Source organism: Cavia porcellus, unplaced genomic scaffold (genome assembly GCF_034190915.1).
Source record: "Cavia porcellus strain 051 isolate PalLab524CR breed Dunkin Hartley unplaced genomic scaffold, mCavPor4.1 scaffold_15, whole genome shotgun sequence".
Classification (NCBI taxonomy): Eukaryota; Metazoa; Chordata; class Mammalia; order Rodentia; family Caviidae; genus Cavia; species Cavia porcellus.
Window position 1 is genome coordinate 72130608 of NW_026947498.1, and position 21011 is coordinate 72151618.

General features: G+C 54.9%; 3 protein-coding genes across 10 annotated transcripts in view; 1 reads left to right on the plus strand and 2 right to left on the minus strand.

The window, feature by feature from the left end:
• Positions 1-8583, minus strand: part of Ttc21a (tetratricopeptide repeat domain 21A) — a 28606-nt gene extending 20023 nt beyond the window's left edge. For 3 of the 4 annotated variants that reach the window (XM_003464109.4, XM_013146350.3, XM_013146349.3), the window contains exons 1-7: positions 8420-8583; positions 7033-7162; positions 6174-6284; positions 5400-5566; positions 4234-4356; positions 2492-2649; positions 666-750 (exon numbers count right to left, since the gene is read on the minus strand). In XM_003464109.4, coding sequence (XP_003464157.2) covers positions 666-750; positions 2492-2649; positions 4234-4356; positions 5400-5566; positions 6174-6284; positions 7033-7162; positions 8420-8446 — 801 coding nt within the window. In that variant the 5' untranslated portion in view covers positions 8447-8583. Of the gene's footprint in view, positions 1-665; positions 751-2491; positions 2650-4211; positions 4357-5399; positions 5567-6173; positions 6285-7032; positions 7163-8419 lie in introns of those variants that run through there. The other variant, XM_063225158.1, reaches the window with a different exon arrangement.
• A 31-nt stretch (positions 8584-8614) lies between these two features.
• Positions 8615-18191, plus strand: Gorasp1 (golgi reassembly stacking protein 1). 3 transcript variants are annotated; one of them, XM_063225162.1, is made up of 9 exons: positions 8615-8765; positions 11876-11956; positions 12249-12452; positions 13544-13630; positions 13767-13897; positions 14142-14328; positions 15331-15481; positions 16097-16234; positions 16385-18191. In XM_063225162.1, exons 1-9 carry the CDS (start codon positions 8703-8705, stop codon positions 16651-16653), a joined length of 1311 nt encoding a protein of 436 aa, XP_063081232.1. In that variant the 5' UTR covers positions 8615-8702; the 3' UTR covers positions 16654-18191. The 3 variants fall into 3 exon arrangements, with proteins under 3 accessions (XP_063081232.1, XP_063081233.1, XP_063081234.1); XM_063225163.1 differs by lacking the exon at positions 8615-8765 and adding an exon at positions 9081-9252; XM_063225164.1 differs by lacking the exon at positions 8615-8765 and adding an exon at positions 9292-11671.
• Wdr48 (WD repeat domain 48) overlaps positions 18125-21011 on the minus strand; it is a 47057-nt gene continuing 44170 nt past the window's right edge. For all 3 annotated transcript variants that reach the window (XM_003464143.5, XM_023562590.2, XM_063225159.1), the window contains exons 18-19: positions 20695-20884; positions 18125-20177 (exon numbers count right to left, since the gene is read on the minus strand). In XM_003464143.5, the coding sequence (XP_003464191.2) occupies positions 20082-20177; positions 20695-20884 (286 nt within the window). In that variant the 3' untranslated portion in view covers positions 18125-20081. The remainder of the gene's footprint in view (positions 20178-20694; positions 20885-21011) is intronic.

Sequence of the window (21011 nt, forward strand, 5' to 3'; positions counted from 1 at the left end):
TTTTATTAAGAATTGGAGGATTTTTCCCCCTCTTGCATCTGAGGGCTATTTTAGGAAACTACAGGCTTAGGAACAAGTCTGGGGCCAGGAATACACGACATTGCCTGAGCAAGTCCAGTCATTTCCTAAGATAGTGGCATTTCCTGTAGTGAGCCACGGTGGCAAGAGCTCATCACCGCAGTCCTTGGGCGAAATGAGGCAGGGGACGAGGCCAGCCTGGCCTGTATAGCAACACCCTGTCTCAAAAAACAGCTGGTCATTGTCTAAATTCCGAAACCTACCATGGCTCCTACTAGCCGCGAGCACTGACTGAAGTGCTGTGGGGTACTGAGAGCTATTCCAAACTGTCCCACTCCTCACCCGGTGTGGGCCTGCTCCCACCCCCGAGCCCTGGGGAATGACGTGTGTGTCACCAGTGAGGTGGCTGATGCTCAGCCAGGTACAGTACACACGTCACGCAGGCTCCCGCAGGTGGCAGCTGGCAGAGCCAGGGCCAGCCCACAGCTGGAGGCTGCCCATCGTGCTCTTCCTGTTCTGCCCAAAGGCTCCTCAGCAGGCACAGCACGGGGAAAAGGGAACTGAGACCCAAGGGCACCTTCCGGGGCTCGCCTGGGGCTGGGGTTTGCGTTGTGAGCGGCTCACTCCCGAGTCTTGAAACAACTTACTGTGGTCACATTTCCTTCTCTCATAAGCTGATGGACCGCTAGTATTTGGCAGGCATCGATATTGCTGTCATCTTTTTCAAGGATTCTGAGACAGGAAGAGAAGCCACGTAAATACTGCCAGAAGAGACTGGGACAGGGTACTGGCAACTTTTGATCGTCTCCTTCCTAATCTTCAGTCCCCATTCCTCTTTTCATATCAGAAGTCCCAAGTGAACCACGCACATGGTACCTGGCACACAGACCACCCTGCCCAGCTTCCCGAGGCAGCAGAGGGGTGACCATATGGCCAATTCTGGCCCACGGGATTTACGTGATGTGTGGGACATCCAGGGAGGAGCAGGGAGGAAAATATATCTGCAGTTCCAGCCCTCCAGGAGACAGAAACAAGAGAAGTGTAAGTCTGAGCCTATCCTGGACAAATTACTGACTCGATGAGAACCTATTTCAAAATAAAAATTTAAAAAGGGCTGGGAAGGAGGCTCAGTGCAAAGGTCCTGGGCGCAGAAACAACAACACACCCACACGCACACCCACATCCACACATACATATCTGCACTCAGAGAGAGTTCTGAAGTGCCATGAGAGAACTCTGACCATCACTAAGAGGGTAAGATTTCATGGGCTGGGCACGGGGGTGCTGGACCAGCTGGCTGGCACCAAATGCTGTGTCTCTCTGCACATGGTGGACACACAGGGCTGGAGTGAGACGTCCCCCCATCTGGCCGGCCCGAATCCTTCCAGGTGATTTGAGGGCTCAAGTACAGAATAAGCTTTGGCCACGGCTGGCCAGTCCGCCTGCAGGAGGAGGGCTGGTTGTTTGGGCAGCACCGACAGGCTCCCTGGTGGACAGCTTCTGCTTGCTCCAGCGCCTCTGTAACTGCCCTCCCCGGTACCGCCGGTGGAGTCAGCACCCCTCCACGAGAGGGGGAGGCATGCATTTTCATTCCTTTTTTTTTTTTTTCCAGAACTGGGTTGTATATTCCATTATAACTCAGTAGCCATTCACAGTGATAAGTCCTGCTTCACAACTCTTTTTAGCAAGAAAATCAGAACCACACATTTTAGAATCCATGATCAAAACAGAGTGCTAGAATTTAAAGAGCTAATCTTCAGTTGTGTAGGAAGCTTGGCCTCAGAAAGCCTTCCAGCACCCATCCCCCCCATCTCCATTTCAGCTCCCAGGTCACCCCACAATGGAGCCTGGTTTCAAAAACCCCCAGAAATCCTGACCTGCATCTGACTCACTCATGGACCTCGCCTGCTACTAAAACTCTTCTCTAAAAGTCCTCACAGCCTTTTGTCTGAAATTTTTTGTTTTGCTGGCACGGAGGATGAAACCCAGGGCTTCACACATGCTCGGCTATTGCTGAGCTACATCCCAGCCTTCTTTCACCAGAGAATGAATATTTATTTACTTCTAGCGGGGTACTGGGGATCAAACTCCCAACTTCATGCTTGCCAGGCAGACACTTATGCCACTGAGCTAAACCCCTGGCCCCATGCCCAGCATCCTTTGAGACAGGTTCTCATTAAGTGCCCAGGCTGGCCTCCAACTTACAATCCTCTCGCTCCAGCCTCCATATCAAGCTATGTGCCACTGTGCTGGCTCCTCCACATTTCTTCTGAACAATACATTGGTATTTCTAGCTCTTGATCTATTCATCTTAGGCCATGTCCCCTGGCCTCATGTCATGGTGATCCAGTTAGTTTGCTTACAGTGGTCCTCTGTCTCCCAGCACGATCCTGGCATGAGTGCACCCCTTCTCCATGGTGAGACCCACCTTCCGGTATCATCTGCACCTTGGCAAGCGAGCACCACCTCTCACCTGTGCACAGTTTCTATCATCTGTTCCCAGTCCTGCTGAGCCAGGAACAGCTGCATCTTTAGGATCAAGGCTGGCAGGAAGCTCCCCGAGGCCAAGGAGATCTGGTTCACCGTGTCCAGGGCACCTGAATAGTTCTGCTGCATCATGAGGTAAGTTGCCTGCCGGAGCCAGAGAGGAGCCTGGGTCAGCGTCTCCTGGGCTGGGGCGGGAGCCTGACATGGAGTACTGTGGATCTGTGCAGCAGGGCCTGGATGTCCCTAGAACCCCTGGGAGCAGGCACTGCTCAGTGACCAGGCTCAACTCCGCTGGGTTCCTGGGTGAGTGAGGAATGATGTTCCCAGAGCATGAGTGGCTCAGCAGGCCTGGCTACGGGCAAGGCCTCATGCAGGTCACCCCAGGGGTAGGACCGATGTCACTGGGCATCTTCCAATTCCAAAAATTGTCCATTCATTTCTGATTTTGTTTTCCTGAATTTCATCACCAGAAATTGCTCACTAAGGTCAGGTTTACAACTTGAAGTCAGTTAAGGTTCTTGGGTCTTGCTGGGGAGGTTATTTCTTTCTCCTATAAAGGCCCTGTGGGCTGGGCTACCAACACCACCAGCCTCTAGCAGACTTGACATTGGGTTTTGAGAAGATGGCTTAGCTCAGCTCCACAGCAAGCCTCCCCTAGACACTTCTAACTAGAAGCAAGAGAGGACCTCTCAAAGAGAAAGGTTTGCATGCAGTGTGCTCCCTGCAGCTCTTTCTTCGCAGGCTTAGTGGGAAGCAGCAGAGCACCAGCGGGGTGAACGACACCCTACCCACACAGCTGTGGAATGGCTTTAAGTAGATGTTCAAAATGACATTTGCTTACGGCAGACATTACATGAAGAAAAAGAAGCCCAATGACCACACTGTCTCCCGCTCCATCCCGCTGCCACGCATGGCTGATGGGTCTCAGTGGAGTGGCCCTTGGGCAGTGGCCCAGAGTTACAGAGTAGCCTTGCCCTGTCACTTTCCTGGGACAGCCTACAGCCGGCAACCAGTCCTGCAGGGCTACTCTGCCTCCACAGTTCCCAGGCGCCGGGCCAAGGCCTCTGTTGTAACTGATCCCAGCCCTGCTTCTGTGCCCATGACACTGCCGAGGGATTCTGTCTAGTATGGGGTTAGAGGTTGAGGTGCTGCAGCCCCAGCCCAGTTTACTATCTCTCTCTGTCTCTGTCTCTGTCTCTCTCTCTTTCTCTCTCTGAGAAAGGCTGAAACTAAGTTGCTAAGTTGCCCAGGCTGGGCGTAAGCTGTGGTTCTTCTGCCTCAGCCCCTCAGTGTGCTGGCATTGGAGGAGTGTGCTTAGACCGGTTTTAATGAGCTGTATAGACAGAAAATAATAAAAGAATATTTTTTCTCTCAATGATTGAGTCAGTGAGGGTCACACACACACACACACACACACACAATTTCGGTTAAGGTCAGAAAATGCAAAGCATAATTAAATGTATACCTCTCTTGTGACCACTATAGGACTTGAACTGATGGGCAGACAGACAGAAAAGGAAAGACAGTCGAGCTAAGGGAGTAGTAAGAGAAGCCATCTGCAGAAGCAGCAGAAGGGTAGCGAGAGCTGGAGAGACCCTACTGTGTGAGCTTGGGCTGGTTGCTGACCCTCTCTGGACCTCTCTTCCTCCTCCACTGAAACTGCCTGGACATCTCTGTTGCCAGTGGCTCAGCCCTGGGCCCCTTACCTCTTGTGTCCCCTCTTCCCACCTTTCCCATCAGCCCCAGCACATCCTTGTTGCTCTGAATGCCTTGCTCCAGGTACTTGATGGATTTCTTCACGAGGTGGGGCTTCTCTGAGGTAAGGTCCACCCAGCCTTTGAGCACACAGCCCTGTGGATGAAGACAAGGAGAACACGCCCTTGGCCTGAGCAGGCCTGGCCTAGCCTGCTCGCATTCCACCGCTGGCCTGCCAGACATTAGCAGGCAGATTTGTGGTGGCCCAGTGCCCCCTCGGCCAGGCCTCCCCTGATCCACCAGTGCTGGTTCGCAGCACAGCCGGGCGGACCCCCACTGTCCACTCCCAGCCTACTCCCCGCCATCCAACCGCTGCCACCAACTCTACAGGGTTGGGGCACCAGCCCTGGGCTCTGCTCTGAGCTGGCCATGCCCTTCACAGGGCTGAGCAGCAGCTGTTCTGAGCTTGGTTGGTTCTGGCCTCCCAGGGAAGGGAGGGGGTGACTGGGGTGGGGGTACTTGGAAGACTCCTGGCCCACCCTACCCCTCAGTGGTCTAACACAGGTTCTTCTGTTTCCATCACTGTCCCTCAAGGGCCTTTTAAAACAACCCCTCCTCGAAGAAATTTAATATCATAGACATGTTTTATTTAGGTATTAGGTATCATGTATGCATATCCATGCTTTTCACACACAGAGTATGATTTTTTTCATTCCCTTTCCCAAGAACCAATGTCTAGACCCTTGAAAAATGATCCCAGCTCTACTGAGAATGTCTGGCCTAAAGCTTTGGATTCTGAGTCAGCACAAGCACATGGGAATTGACACCTATTGTACACCTGAGCCACCCTCAGGTCACTGAGGGGGTGGGAACGGCCCATTGTGATCAGCTCATTTGGATTTTCAAAGAACCAGGAGATGTGGACTTTTAGGGACAAATTTCTGATTTCTAAAGTTAGCAGCGAGTTCAAGATTTGTCTTTAAAGTATAATTTAGACCTCTGAAGACCTGGGGACACGATTCTGGACAAACACACTGGGTTTCAAGCCTACAGGGGTGGCACTTCCTGCCCACCCTGGGGCTGCCCTCTCCAGTACTAGCACCCTCAGTGGGAGTCACAGGCCCCCACTGTGGTATGTTTAAAAGCTGCTCTTTTCAGCCTCTGACCCCAGGACAGTCAGCTACCCAGGTAGCGAGTACCTCTCTGGAGCTGCTGGAGACCTTCAGCATGTGGTCAACATACTCCTTGGCCTTGTCATGGCGGCCTATGAGCCAGAGGAAGAGGCCAGCATAGTACAGAGCAGTCTCACTGGCCAGCCTGTGGACCTCTTTCAGTTCGCTCTCCAGCTCCTGAATTGCTTCTCGATCTGTAAATCCAAGGGTGGAGGGCGAGAATGAGCAAGGACAAGGAGGGGGCATGCAGGCCCAGGGATCCAGCTCTGGACACACTGGCTCACCCTCCGCATGTGCAGCTGACCACAGGCCGGCCCAGGGCCTGGACACCAGCAGTACTTGCCTGAGATGCCACAGGGGCCACTGGGTCTGGACACAGGGCTGCTCTGAGATTTACCCTTTCCGCTCTGTGAACATTAGTGTGCTAAGCAGACAGATCCTGTGGGAATCCTCAGTCACAGGTCCCCAGCCCAGGCTTCGGGGAAAGGGCAGCTGTACATTTTCCTGGCTCCTCTCCCAGACTCCAGAGATGTGGAGACTGCGGGGGGGGGGTAATTTATATTGGCTTGAGCTTTCTGATGTGATCTTGGCAAAGGAAGGAAGGATCTTTCCCACTTCTCAGGATCGGCAGGGAGAAGCTCACATGCTGTATGCACTGTGCTGACTCCCACTCACTGGGCCTTGGCACAGGTCCTTTCTGAGGCCCCTGCGGGAGGAGCCGCTTTCTTCACTGGCCTCCATCAGTGGCCCTGGGGACTGTGGCTCTCTAGCCAGGGCCCAGCTCGGAAAGGTTGCACTCACCAAGGGTTTCGCAGCGTCTGTGAGCATACAGCAGGGCGATGATGGAGCACAGGGACAGGTCTGGGTGACCACGGACATTCTCCAGCTCATTGATGGCATCCTGGATACGCTCTGCAGAGTCCACATGGTTGTGCTCTCAAGATCCAGGCCCAGAGGGCAGGAAACAGATCCCTGCCAGGGCTGACCCACAGCTTGCACCACCTGCCTTCACCCAGCATTTGAGGATTAGCAGGGCTGAAAGGCCCCCTGTGGCTCAAGTTCCCTGGACACTGGTTTCCCTCCCTGTGAAAGTGCTGCTAGCACCATGGTCCACACTGCCGGGGGCTGGCATCTTGCAGCTGAGTGGTTTGCCTTTCAATACTTGCGTGAATACTTGTGAGGCTGGGACTATGTGTTGGGGGAGGGGGTGTCAGTGCACTCCCAGCGAATGCTCAAGAGTCACAAGCGACACTTATCCTCATGTCTCCTGACACTGGCACGTCCAGCTCAGGTGAACCCTTTGGATGTGAGTCTGGCTGCACAGCTCCCTGTCCTCTTCTGAGCCTGCACAGTACCTGCCTGTTCCTACATATACCACTCCCTCCCTTCTTACCTGCACAACCAACTGGCCTGCAGCTTCTAAGCCTGGAATTAGTTCAACAGTCATGTAGCCATTTCTCCAGCCACTCATTCTAAAGAGGGAAACTGAGGTACAGAGCAGGGATAGTGAGATGATTTCTCAAGGGTCAGCTACATACACACTGCACAGGCTTGTGTGGATTAATCTGTGTGACAGTCAATAGATATCCAGGAACAGCCAGATCTAGGTCAGCGCTGGGTGAATGCCTGGGGCAGAAAGCCAACAATGCCCCGTCCTTACCTTCCCTGAGGACTCCATAAGCTTTAAAGAACTGCAACACAGGGTCATTGCTGAATTTTTCCAGCCCCACAGCTGCAGCCCGCTGCACATGGCGGAAGTACTTTTCCTGGCTGTAGTAAATGATCCCAGCCTGTGTTGAGGAAGACACAGGTGTGATAGCCCCAGTGCTTCCCTGTCCATGTTCCGATCCAGATGGGATGAGATCTGCTCCCTTCTCTATCCACCCCCATGCCCAAGGCTTTGCAAAAAGAAGATAAAGAGGAAACATTCAGGTTTCATCCAGCCCTTTACCATCCCTTGGAAATCGCAGCAGGAAGTTTGCCCAGGAACAAGTCCCTAGGTCTTTGTCTGGAAATTACCACCAGATTCTGGTTAAATGTGATGCAGAATTCAAGTTTTGTCTTGGAGGACAATAAGGAGAAAGAGCAGTAATAAAAATTATACCAATAATTATAGGTACAAATTATTGTGGGCATACACCTGCTGGGGGCTGTTATCAAGGGATTTAATCCATTATTTTAGGTATGATTTTCTCTGAATCTTTCATAGTTAAGGAGGCTGAAGCCCATGGACACTGGCTTGACAAAGGTAATGCAGTAATAGGAGCAGAGATTCAAAGCCAAGTCTCACTTCCTCTAAGGTTTGTGGATATTGGGGTTGGGGACATATGTGGTTAGAGTGTAAAGGCTTTGTGTGTTCACATGAAAGAACCCAGTCATCAGCGTAAAGGTAATAAATTGGAAGCAGCTGGAATGGCTTTCAGCAGGGGAGGGATGGGTTCAGATATATTTCTGTAAAGACCAGTCTGGCTGCTGTGGGGCGGTGTGTGTGGTGGTGCAGGATAGGAGATGTGCTGAGGAAGAGAGCTGAAGCAGAGAAATCAGACCTGGTGAGGCTGTGGAAGGCGCCCAGGGGAGAGATGGTGGTGGCCCTGGGCTAGCAGATAATAAGGGCGAGAATCCTGGAATCATTTAGATGACATTTCTCATTGATAGGACTGGGAGATGGGTATGGGGAAGAGGTAACAAAATTAAGGCTCTCAGGTGGTGGTGGCACCCACTGAAGTGGAGGACACAGAAAACACACAGGTGGGGTAGGAGGTGGGGGGGACTATGGAAAGAGACAGATAAAATAACGGAGACGGGATGATCTGCTTTGGGGGAGCTCAGGGTACTGCACCAGGCAGTAGAGGGGCGCTCATCTGGAGTCCACGATGCCCTGAAGGTACCAGAGGCAAGCGCTTCTCAGGGAGAGGGCGGCAAGCTCGGGCTGGACTCCCGAGGTGCTGGGGACAGAGAGGCGCAGCTAGAGAAGTGGCTGGAGAGCAGCAGGGCTGGAGGTCACCGGCAGGGGGAGGGGGCGGCGGGCCAGCGCCCGGGTCACGCACCAGCAGGGAGGAGTCACTGCTGCTCATCTTGGGCCCCTGACGACCACGTCCAGGTCCGGGTGCGCAGCGCCGAGCGGGAGTTCTGGGTCTGGATCCGGGGCAAGGCCCTCGCGGCTACAAGTCCAAGGCGCGCGCGTCCTTGGAAACCTGGCAGCCTGCCGGTTGCTACGCGCCGCATTGTCCGCAGGGGCGGGGCACCTGCCCACGTGATAAGGCGTGGGTAGTGGAGCGCCGAGCGCGCGAGCCGGCGCAGAGACCGGCCGGGCGCGGGGGAGCCGCAGGCATGGGCTTGGGCCCCAGCGCCGAGCAGCCCGCGGGCGGCGCCGAGGGCTTCCACCTGCACGGGGTGAGTCGGCCGGGCTGCGGGGGGCCCGGCGGCGAGCGTCCGGCGGCGAGCGTGTGCTGCGACGCCCCGTGCCGGCCGGCCGGCCGGCGCCGCCTGGGCCTGGCCTCCAGTGTGCCGCCGCGGTCGGGCCCCGCGTCTCCGCCCACGCCGAGTGCCAGCTCGCCGGAAGCCCGGCGGTTCCTGGTGGCGCTCCGCGGCGGCTCGCTCCGGGTGGAGAAGCCCCGGGACGCTCTGACCCGCCCGCAGCGCCGAGAAGCGGGTGGGACTGTGGGGTCCAGGGCCCTGGGGAGCAACGGGCACGCGTCCCAGTCCATCTGGGTCGGGGGGCGGCAGGGGCCGAGGACCGCAGCACACCAGCCCGGGAAGCAGGACGCAGGAGGCCACCAGCACTGCAGACGCCCTGGCGAACATTAGGACACTCCGAGCCCTTCCTCCACAATTTTCCTTGAGAAAAGCGGATAGGTGTAGAGGTGGTGTAGATGGGCAGGTACGTTTGTTTGCCAGTGTGACGCCTGGCGGTTGAATGATAGGTTTTGAAGGGAGCCTCTGTTACCAACGGCTACAAACGTAAGGCAAATGGTTTCCTAACAGGAGAGCCCGGCTGGCTTTGTGAATCCAGAGTTGACGACTTTGTGTTTGGGGGTGGGCTTCCTCATGGCCTGGCACCCACAGAAGCAGTGCAACGCCTGCATCCCAGAGTTGGGCAGCAGGTTTAATGGAAGGCAGAGGAATTCAGGATACTGGCTGGTGGGGAGGCGAGATGATGGTAGGAGTGAGGACAGGAGGCCTAGAGGTCAGAGGATCAGAGGTCACCCTTCACACCAGTGGTGTCAAGTACCTGCACTGCAGCAGCCAGAGCTGTAGGCACCAGCGACAAAGGAGTGACCAAAACGACACCATCCTTGTGCACATGGAACACATTTGGATGCCAGTTTGGAGAGAAGGGAAACCATAAAACAGATGACAGGCTCTAAGAATTGTTAACCAGAAAAAAAGCAGTTTAAGGAAGAGTGATGTGTGGGTGCTGTTTTGGACGCAGTGATGATGGTCAGGAAAGGCCTCTGACCAAGTAACTCTGGAGCAGAGGCTTCTGCAGGAAGTGAAGAATGGACGGCGCCGGTACGGGGGTCAGGTATCCCAGGTGCAAGGCCCAGAAGGGCCGAGGCCCTGAGATGGGTGGCACGGGCTTGTTTGATGAAATGAAGGAGGTGAGGCCTGGATGGTGCGTTGGCTTCAGGAGAGAGCAGAGGAGGCCAGACCCCACAGGATCTCACACGTCCGCGTATTTAGGATTTGATTCTGAGATGGGGAGCCATGGAGGTTTGACATAATGTGACTCACATTTTTAAAAACTGAAGAAAAAGTGTGCTGCATTCTGTCCACATTGGTATTCTCACTGTGTACTAGGCACATCCTTAGCAGACATATCATGGAAGATCTCAGGAAAATGACGATGATAAGAGCAGTGGTAAAGGGAGGACTCTGGGGTAGATTTCCTGGCGTCAGATTACTAAATTAGTGAGTGTGTTCTCTGTAAATTGCGGTTAGTACAAGCTGTCAGCCGACCAGCAAGTTTAGTGGTGAACTGACTGTTGATTTACCAAGGATCCCTGGGTGGGGGAAGAATAGGCGGGGGCGTTAGGAAAAGCAGCACTCGTTGGTGGGACTCTGGGGAAAGCTGGAGGGAGGGACAGTGAGCTTTGCAGGAAGGGCTGCAGCAGTGTATTATTTCTGCTGTGAAGCCCTAGTGACCACTGACAAGCCCAGAGCCATGGGAGTGGAGTATAGCCAGGCAGAGGACAGCGCCACAGCTAGAGATGCTCACACCTCTGGGGGCTGGGAGGGGGCCAATCCAAGGGCCTGGGGGCTGAGCCTCAGGACTCGTTAATGACGGGGACAGCTGACACACACAGCTGAGGAGAGGAGCAACAGCCTTGCCTGAGAGAGGTAGAGTGGTTTGGTAGTGGCCCTGCTCAGGGAGGGGCATCTCTCAGACCCCACCAAGTTAGCTTTTCAAAAGCTAGGGCAGGCCTCAAAGCTCCCCTGCAGCGGGGCCTGGGGGCAGCTTGCTCTCCAGGTCGGGTAAGTAGGGCCAGAGTTGCTGGCTGGACCCATCCCGACGGAAGCTGTGGCAGCTTTTGGAGGTAGCAACACTGCCAGGAAGGAGTCCTAATGCCAGGCACAAAATGGCTTTGATTCGGAGGCTCAGCAGTTTGTTCTCTGGGAGCTCTTCTTTAGCTTGGGGAGTCTAGGACTAACAGACTGGGGGGTATGTGCATTAGGTGTCTCTTTTCCAGGGGCCTTGTTGACACCTAACCCAAGATATCGTCTCATGTTTACAGCCAGAGGCCCCAGTGCGGGCCATCTTCAGGGTCCAGGGCCTGGGGACAAAGGCGGTAGTGTCCTGGCGAGGCTTTGTAAATGGGGCCTTTGAGACAGATGCCTGCTACAGCCTGCAAAGCCCTGTTGTCCTTGTAGGTCCAGCATTGAGCTAGAGAGTGGGAAGGAGTAGGGAGCATCTTGGGCTGTGTGTGGCTCTGAGGAGCTGTTCCTCAGGGCATGGGGACAGGACAGGGAAGCTTAATGCGGCAGCCGAGCCCCGGGACCTGCTCTCACCAGCATGCGTCAGTGGCTCCTGTTGCCTGCTAGGATGAGCTGGGTCCGCCAGCCAGGTGGCAGGGTCCTGAGGTCCAGCCCCGCCACTGCCCCAGGTGCAGCTCTGGCTGTGTCCCCTGACCTGGGGCTCTCCCTGTCTGCGTCTAATATGTTCTGGTGACCTGCCAGCTTTGTCACAGGCCCACCTGCCTCCAGGGGCAGCTGCATCTGCACAGGCCTCAGTTGGCTAGGCTCCTTGCTGATTCCTGATAGCTCCTGAAGTAGCTGTGGGCTGTGAGGCCTCTCTGGAGGTATCTGGGGTCATCATGAGGAGAAGGAAAATTGTGTCCCGGAGGGTAGGCACAGGGAACGGGAGGAGGGTGGTAAGGCCCAGTGCAGTTCATGGCAGGCATGCATCCTGGTGGGGACATGGGAGTGGCCGTGGTCCCTGGCACTGAGGATGGGGCTTCCCGAGGGCTGGGAGTCAGTGGCTGAGCGGCCTCGTTGCGGGACAGGTGCAGGAGAACTCCCCAGCGCAGCAGGCGGGCCTGGAGCCTTACTTCGACTTCATCATCACCATCGGGCACTCGCGGCTGGTGAGGCTCCCTTTCCCGCCTCTGCGTGCTGAGTGTGTGTGCCCCTCTGTCTTGTCCCTGCCAGGCAGGCTGGGGACAGAGCACTTTAGGAGGTGGACATGAGGGTGTGAGGGCTCCGGCCCTGGGAGGGCTTTTGCTTGCTGGCCGGGAGGGGTGTGTGTGGTAGTACCCAGGGGTGCCGGGAGGTGGGGTCCCATTCATTGCTCCCCATCTTAGGCCTTGACTTATCTGAGGGCCTGGTGAGGGTGAGGGTCAGGATGCGGCCTAGGAGTCAGCCCTGCTGCCCCCGCAGAACAAGGAGAATGACACGCTGAAGGCCCTGCTGAAGGCCAACGTGGAGAAGCCCGTGAAGCTGGAGGTATTCAGCATGAAGACCATGAAAGTGCGTGAGGTGGAGGTGGTGCCCAGCAACATGTGGGGCGGCCAGGGCCTGCTGGGTGCCAGCGTGCGCTTCTGCAGCTTCCGAAGGGCCAGCGAGCAGGTGTGGCACGTGCTGGTGAGTGTAGGGGGCGCGTGTGGGAGCGGTGGGGCATGCAAGAGCGGGCGGCCGGGGGATGAGGCAGGCGTGGGGCGGAGGCCGGCGTCCCCAGCTGACTGGAGGGCTACCAGTGTCCTGAGACAGCAGTCGTTTGTCCCTAGACAGTGTGCTCTGCTCCTCGGTAACTGTGGGACTCGGGGCGCTTTTTCACCTTCTAGGACCAGGCATAGCGACAGCCCACTGTGTGCCATAGGCTTGCCACCACCTCTAGACCTTGATTTCTTGGGGTGCTGTCTACCAGAATGGCATCTGCACTACCAGAGTGCTGCTGTTAGCATCCTTTTAAACCAGCCTCTCCCTTCCTCCCCCTCCTCTCTCTATATGTAGTTTTGTGGTATATTGCCATATAATTGACACACGAATGAACCTTTGGGTGGCTGAGCTGTCACGGGTGTCTCTGCATAGTGCGCCTGACACCTGTGCTCACACGGTCAGTCTCTGGCTTGGTGGAAGGAGGGCCCTAGGGGTGGGAGCCAGCTGCTTTCGGTCGTCCATCTCTGGCTTCCTGGGGAGCTGGCTGTTTCTCAGCCTTTATAGCTGGCCTACGGAAGCTTGCCCCTGAGTAACGTGGGGCAAAGGCGGAGAGTTCTTACTTCCCAGGAGCCAGGAGTGTGAGCCCAGGAAAGCTTTCTGTGCTGGGATCCTGTGTTGCCCACTGGCCTTGCCTCTCACGCAGCCTTCTTTAGGCCACACGCCTGCAGCAGAAACAGCAATTAGCTGGGCATTTACTATGGCCAGCGTTTGGTTTCTCTTTTCTTTTAGTGTGTTTTTCTTTAATCTTAGCAACTCTGTGAAACCTAGTTTTAATTGTGGGGAAACTGAGGCTGGAAGAGGGTCAGTGCTGTAATTCTTTCACATTCTCTGCCCCGGCAGGTGGGGCAGCCAGGGGCTGAGCCCGGGCCTCTTCCATGGCATGTGCTGCCCTCTTCTGGGCAGCCTGCAGAACGGGGGGTGAGGTGAAGGGGCCCCGGGAGGCCCTGCGTAGGGAGCTGGACAGATGTCGGCTGACTGCGCTGCAGTGAGGCTGACAGTGTACAATTCCTCCTCAGGATGTGGAACCATCTTCGCCAGCTGCCATGGCTGGCCTGTGCCCCTACGTGGACTACGTGGTGGGCTCAGACCAGATCCTCCAGGAGGTGAGGAACACGTGGCTTGTCTTGGCTGGGTCCTTGCATGGAGTGTGGAGAGACGGGGCCTTCCATGGGAAGTGGCTTATTTTGAGGCTTCCATCCGGTGCTGGAAGCGGTGTCAAGTGCTGTATGTTTCTCACAGTCTGAAGATTTCTTTTCGCTCATCGAGTCCCATGAGGGGAAGCCTTTGAAGCTGATGGTGTATAACTCTGAGTCTGATTCCTGCCGGGAGGTGACAGTAACTCCCAACGCAGCCTGGGGTGGCGAGGGCAGGTATTTCTCATGGTTGGTGGGCTGCAGGGCTGGGTGGGTAAGCCTGTCTGGTGGGGGTGAACCTCCAGAGTCCGCTGGTCAGGATAGCGGGTGGGCCATAGGCTCTGTCTCGGGACACCTGTGACTGACTGATCTAGCGGTGTCCTTTTGGCCCCTGCCTGTCCCTCCAGGTGGGGGTGGGAAAGGTGGGGAGGGCTCTTTCTGTGGCTGACCCTCTGCACTGAATGTTTCTGTCCTCCGGCAGTCTGGGCTGTGGTATTGGCTATGGGTATCTACATCGGATCCCAACCCAGACCCCCAGTCACAAGAAGCCACCTGGTGCCTCGTTGCCTGGTGCCTTGGCATCTCTACCCGATGTCCCATCACCGGTGTCCATCCCTCAGGACTCTCCTGGCCAGGAGATGGGTTCCAGGCAGAGTGACTACAAGGAGGTAAGTAGGAAAGCCTCACACGGGCACAGGGGCTTGTAGGGAACCCTCACACGGGCACAGGGACTTGTAGGGAAGCCTCACACGGGCACAGGGGCTTGTAGGGAAGCCTCACACGGGCACAGGGCTTGTAGGGAAGCCTCACACGGGCACAGGGCTTGTAGGGAAGCCTCACACGGGCACAGGGGCTTGTAGGGAAGCCTCACACGGGCACAGGGCTTGTAGGGAAGCCTCACACGGGCACAGGGCTTGTAGGGAAGCCTCACACGGGCACAGGGCTTGTAGGGAAGCCTCACACGGGCACAGGGCTTGTAGGGAAGCCTCACACGGGCACAGGGCTTGTAGGGAAGCCTCACACGGGCACAGGGGCTTGCCAGCTGGGGAGGCTCGAGGCTGCTCCTGCAGTGTCTGCTTCTGCAGTGTCTGCTTCTGGGACACAGCAGGAATAGCACCCTGCCTGGACCAGGAAAGCCTCTGTTGGTTTTCCTGCCCCTTGCTTTGAGGTGAGGGTGACCTGAGGCACTAGTGGTGGTCTCTACTTCCTGAGGGGGCAGCTGAGACTGAGAGCTGGGCAGAGCCTTGTTCTGGGCTGGGTCAGCCTGTGGGAATGCCTGTTCTGTCTGGTGGGGTTGGCCCAGTCTTCAGGGCTGAGGAGCAGGTTCTGAGAGCACTCTGGGCTCCACATTGGTGCCAGGGCACGCTGGGAAGGCTCTCCCTTCTTCTGCGTCACTGACAGGGCCCCAGGAGGCAGCAATGTGTGGAGGCCAGGTGGGCTCCTTAGCGCGTTGGCTAGTGCTCTCTCTACAGAGTGTGGCCATTGCAGGGGAGGCCAGGCTCCCGGATGGAACATACATGCCTTGTGGAGGGAGGAAGGGAGGGAAGGGCACAAGCTGTTTGTAATTTCTGCAGGCAGAGCAGTGCCCAAGGCAGTGGTGGGTGCTGAGTAGGTGGACCATGACTGTACTCAAGGAGCTATCTGAATTGGCTCTTCCCTGGTGCCATCAGGCCATACTACAGGTTCCTGGTTCTTTCATGGAGAGACAGCTCCCTGGGGCTGAGAGTTCCAGCCATAGTACCCCAGACTTTGGGGGACTTCCGTGTTCCATGGAGAGTCCTCTTCAGCCTCCACCTCCAGTGCAGCGAGTCATGGACCCAGGTACTGGGCAGACCTGGAGAGACCGGGGGACCCCAGCTCTTGGAAGTGCGCCTCGGGCTCAGAGCTAAACTTTGGCAGTAGTGGCAAAATTTGTCCTAGGCCTGCTGATTCCTCGGATCTCACATACAGCAAGACAGTTGCAGATCAGGCATGGTGGCACACACCTGTAATCCCCGCACTAGGGGGACTGAGGCAGGAGGATCGCTGTGAATTCCACATCATCCTGGGCTACATAATGAGTTCAAGACCAGCTGCATTACATAGTGAGACCCTGTCTCAAAAAAAAAAAAAAAAAAAACAAAAGAAAAGAAAAAGAAAAAGAAAAAAAAGAGACAGTTGCAAAGCATCAGTCCAGGGTATGATGGAGAATTTGGAGTTCAGAGAAGAGCTGGCCTACTTCCGGATACACAGCAAATGAGACAAAGCAGGCTCTGGACCCACTGCCACCACTGCCCCATGTTCTGAAGGGAACAGCAGAGAGACATTCCTTGGGGTTGGGGAGGGCATCACCAGAGGCTGGGGACACTGCCAGGCCGGTTGGGTCGATGCTCTGGGCACTGGCAGGGTGAGTGCACTGTCCTGGCTTGCCAACAGTTGGGGTTCTGTCTGCCTTAGGCTTCCTAGATGTGTCAGGCCTCTCCCTGCTGGACAGTGGCAATGCCAGCGTGTGGCCCAGCCTGCCCTCTTCCACGGCCGTGTCAGTCTCAGGACCGGAGGACATCGGCTCCAGCAGCAGTTCTCACGAGCGGGGTGGTGAGTGACCCACACCTTCCGGGAGGGCCCTGCACTGCTTGCTCCGTTGGGCTGGAGTTTGGCCATGTCTGCGGGCTGGTGCGCTCGCTCTCCTTTCTCCCACCAGAGGCTGAGTGGCGGTGGGTGCAGGCCAGCCCACTTCTGTTTCAGGTGAAGCCACGTGGTCTGGGTCGGAGTTTGAAGTCTCATTCCCGGACAGCCCTGGAGCCCAGGTCCAGCCAGACCACTTGCCTCAGCTGACTCTTCCCGACAGCCTCAGCTTTGCAGCCTCGCCAGAAGATGGACTGTCTGCAGAGCTGCTGGAAGCGCAGACTGAAGAGGAGCCTGTAGGCACGGATGGCTCAGATATCAGGGGAGAGGCCAGCCGGCCGGCCACCCCGGCCCAGGTCTCTACCCCAGAACCACACTCGGGGCTGTAACAGGCGCTGAGGTTATTTCACTAGCTCTGTGCCAGGCCCAGCCCTGTATTGCAGAGATCTTGCTGGCAGAGGCTCTGGGGTCTGCTCAGAGCCTGCTTCTGGTCTCAAGGAGATGACCTTATGGTGGTCTTCCCGCTTGGTGGTCCTGGGTTGAATGGTTTTAAAGGGGATTTTGGTAGTGTAGGGCTATGAGCAGTGCCCAACTTCGGTGTTTCACAAGAGCTGGGCTAGGGGCGGCACATGCAGCCTGGTGGGTAATAACAGGAGGCTGTGCACCTTAGAATATTCCTGTCATGTCGTGGGGCTCTCCGGGAGGCAGCAGGCCCAGTCACGACCAGTGTGAAGATGGGGTAAGTGAGGAAGGGGCCAAAGTGGCCACATGGCCTTGTAGGGATGGCCCTGACCATTCCTGTACAGTTCACAGTTCCATCTGTACTGGGAGGGACCCCAAGCTTCAGGATCCCCTTATCTTGTCCCAGTCACCGATTCCTTCACCGCTGGCCTTATCTTTAGGCTACAGTGCAACCAACGGCTCAGGCTGGCTGATGCCAGTCTGCACCAAGGAGAGGCTGCCCTTGCCCACCCCTGTCCTTCAGCAGAGGAGCCCTGTGGTCAGGTCTTCTTCCTCTGGCTTAGGAGTGAGCTCACATCTAGTGTTCCCAGTGGTGACTCCTGTTAGCTCCCAAACATAAACAGCAATCGCCCCTGAATGTGCAAGGTGCCCTGCCAACCACACCAGTGCAGAATTACAACTTTTAGCCCACCGTTCTGAGCGAACTCCAGGCCAGCTCACCTTGACCAGGCTTCTGCAGAACCCCAGCCCCAGAAGGAAAGTAGGGCCTGGACAAGAGGGCTACGGGTCTCGCTGTTCTTCTCTGTAGTGTGGGGGAAGCTGCTCCCCACCCCAAGTGCCTTTGGATGGCCCCTCATCAACGGGAGTCCTCTGCTGTTGGCTGCAGCCCCTCACTCCCAGGCACTGCCTGCCTGTTAATTACCAGGATCCCAAGAATGCTGCTTCTGGCCTTGTCTAGTAAGGCCTCAGTGAAGTCTCATAGTTATGGTACTTTTTGTGATGTGTACACACAGCAAACTACAGGCGCCAAGGCCCCAAACTAGCAAACACTACGTTCCAAGCACTGTGACTGCTTTTGAAGCCAGCCCTTGTCAAGCCTACCAGAGCAGCGGGCAGGTGCAGAACAGTGAGGCTGTGTGCTGGGTTGTCCAGGAGTCCAGTGCAGCTCTGCAGGAATGCAGGGCGCGGGATGGAGTGGCCACAGGCCTGTGCAGCGCCTGTGGCCTGCGCTGACCGTCACTGGCAGGCTCTGGCTCTTCCCTGCTTTTACCTTACCCCGTCCACCTGGGGTGAAGTGGCTACCTACGCTGCTTATTCCCAGGGTGAACCTGAGACTGCAGGCTTTTGCTGTCACCCACTATCAAGGAAAACAGCAACTAAAAAAGAAGTGTACTACACTTTGATGTATTTAACTAAATTCTTTATTCTGTACAACTGTGAAATACAGGTTTTTACCCTTTTGGCATTGCAGACTCAAATTTTCTGGGAACTATTAGTTTGACCAGAAGGGGAAAAAATACAACCATGCCGGGCTCAGATCTATGACAGGAAGGGACACAGCCACCCAAAGCTCAGCACACAGGGCAGATGACGCAGCAAAACCTGGACCTTTTTTGTCCTTGAAACAGGGTCTCACTATGCAGTTTAGGCTGGCCTTGAACTCTCGGTAATCCTCCTGCCCCAGCCTCTCGAGAGCTGGATTATAGGTGTGTGCCACCATGTCTGGCCAAAACCTGCTCCTTTAACTCAAAGGCCCTTTGTGCAAACACAGCGCAGGGCTGCTAAATACAATTCATTTATTTTTATGTTTTCTTTTGTCATTAGTTCACAACTATTGCTAAAAATAGTGCACCAAAAGCACACTGTTGTATCTGACAGATAGAAAGGACTTTTAAAAAAAGAGGTTGGCTGCTCTCTGAGGGAGAAAAATCACGTCAGCCCCTTGGAGATGTGGCCATGTCTTTGCTTGCTTCTCCAAGGTGCAGAGGCAATGACCTGTCACTTTCCAAAGCTAGCTGGCCAGCAGTGAGGGAACTCTCTCTGCAGTTGTGCTGACCAGAGGATCTTGAATTGTAAGGTATGGACCTGGGCCCATCAGCTGCCTGTAACCGAACCTGTGAAGACGTAGGAAACAAAACCTCGCCACCCCCTGCTGCTGCTGTGCGACAGGCCGCACGAGCTGGGGGACGCTGGACTGCAGGAACTGCCCTTGGAAGGCACTTGTGCTTCTGGCTTCATGCAAGGAAGCTTGCCTGTGCAGTTCTAGCGGGGTGGACTCCTGTTCTGAATACAAATGACCTTTGGGAAGAACCCAAAGTATTTTCTGCCAAAAGTTGAAGTATTATCCCCAATAAGTTATATTCTGTACAAGACCCAAGATTCTATGAAAGCTTCAGATTGTTAGAAAGAACAGTGAAAAGATCTGGATACAGGTAACCAACGAACACCTGCATATAAAACCTGGAAAAACAAACAGGTACACTTTCTAGAGCAGAACTCACTATGCCACCCCCTTCCTCTGACAGCAGACATCCTAGGTAGTGCTTGAATGAATTAACCTTTCACCAGAGTCTTAAGTTTTGATGGTGTCACACTGCTTATCCAGAGCAGGAAGCCATGGTCTCATGGCTTTGCCCGCGAGTGAGACAGTAGACCAAAGACAACAGTTGCATCTCCCTGGACTTGCGCAGCACCAGGCCTGTGTGGGGCTTGGTGTCACTAGCTCGGCCTGTGCGCACTCCAGTCTGCCCAGGGGCTTGTGGCTGTGACCCAGCACCTGGAATCTCCAGAGCTTCCTAGAGGGCACATCTGAGATGCAATATTAAAAACAAGCCCAACGGTAATCATTTATTATGAAATGGGCTGGCTCTTGAATTGTGCAACAGCAAATTACCATTAAAAATAACTTTTAAATGATGAAAACAAGTTGACTTTTTTATGACAAACTTGGAAAAAGCCTTCACAGATACTGCAGGATGGAGTGTACTTGTAGAAAAGCTACAGAGCTGAAACACAGCGACAGGTGCGGTCACCCGCGTTCTCTAACAAGTGCTAACACACAGATAAGGTCCTTGACAGGAGAGGAGGAAACAGTCTGCACTGGCCTGCGGTCAGTTCTCTGCACAGCTGCAGGACAGAATCTTCTGCCTTCACACTGCTTCCTGGGGTGGCTTAAGCTACACTTGGAGACTGCCGTCTATATTACATCTTGATTAGTCACTTCAAGTGAAAATGTTTTCCACACCAAACTGGTGGTTAGAAGTCTTGCTCCCTCTGGGCTCAGTGGGCTTCCTAGGACTACTCAGGGCCACAGAAGAAGGTAGTTAATGAATACCCAGGAGCGCTGGCTCAGCCTTCACGTGGACTTCTGACGGTAATGCAGGGTGAGGTCCCCACCACTCTTCCATATGAAGTGCTTCACTGTTCGCAGGTCCATATTTGGATCCAAAACCTAAAAAGCAAAAATGACACTAAAATGTTCCAAAGGCTCTGATACCTAAAAGCTTCACCCCCATCTGAGGAGTTCTACTGGGAGCTCCAGCCGGTTCACCTTCCCCTTGCCCGCAGCCTGCTTTTGCTGGCACAGCTTCCACGATGCAGGCAGGACACGGTCCAGTGAGGCGCACACTGTGGCGGTGCCCACGGACGGGGCTGTATGTCAGCCCTCCCTGGAGATGCCTCTGTGATGTAAGACAGTGATTTCATGTCTCCACCCCCCCTCCACTTTGGTCACACGGAATTCTATAGCTTCAGACTGCGGGGTCCCTTGCCTGGAAACTCCCTTCAGGTAAACCGGAGGTTTAATGGTGAAACCTCTTTAAAAGGGTTTCAGAGAGGTAGAAGAGGGCCTCTCTGAAAGCAGCTCTCCAAAAGTAAGAGAGATGGGCTCTACAATCATACCATCCATGTAATGTACCTTTCTGAGCACCAGCACTGGGAAACATGGGGGTACTGTTAAGTTTCCTTACCTGGTCCTGGCACAAAAGCTCAATTTTTTCCTCTGCCAACACAGCAATATCCTCTTCTTTTTCCTGTTCTGGTTTCTCATTATTAGAAGAGCTAGTGGTCTGAGACTCATTATCTAAATTGATAATTTTCTCATAAACATGTTCCATTACTTTCCGGACTTGGAGCATGTCGCTAGCAGACAGTCTGTCTCTGAAAAAGGAAGGAAGCGAACACTGTGGCCACAGCAGCACTAGCTGTCATCTCTTCCATGTTACTTTTCTTTGGTGTTATAAAACACAATACAGAAACACTGTAAATTATTTTAGCATTGCCTTAA

Bases quoted from the DNA above. Each gene is read 5' to 3' on its own strand.
- Gorasp1 (XM_063225162.1), top strand. From the start codon at position 8,703: ATGGGCTTGGGCCCCAGCGCCGAGCAGCCCGCGGGCGGCGCCGAGGGC. The intron at 8,766-11,875 runs GTGAGTCGGCCG...GTTGCGGGACAG, and splicing joins AGGGCTTCCACCTGCACGGG to GTGCAGGAGAACTCCCCAGC. The intron at 11,957-12,248 runs GTGAGGCTCCCT...CTGCCCCCGCAG, and splicing joins CCATCGGGCACTCGCGGCTG to AACAAGGAGAATGACACGCT.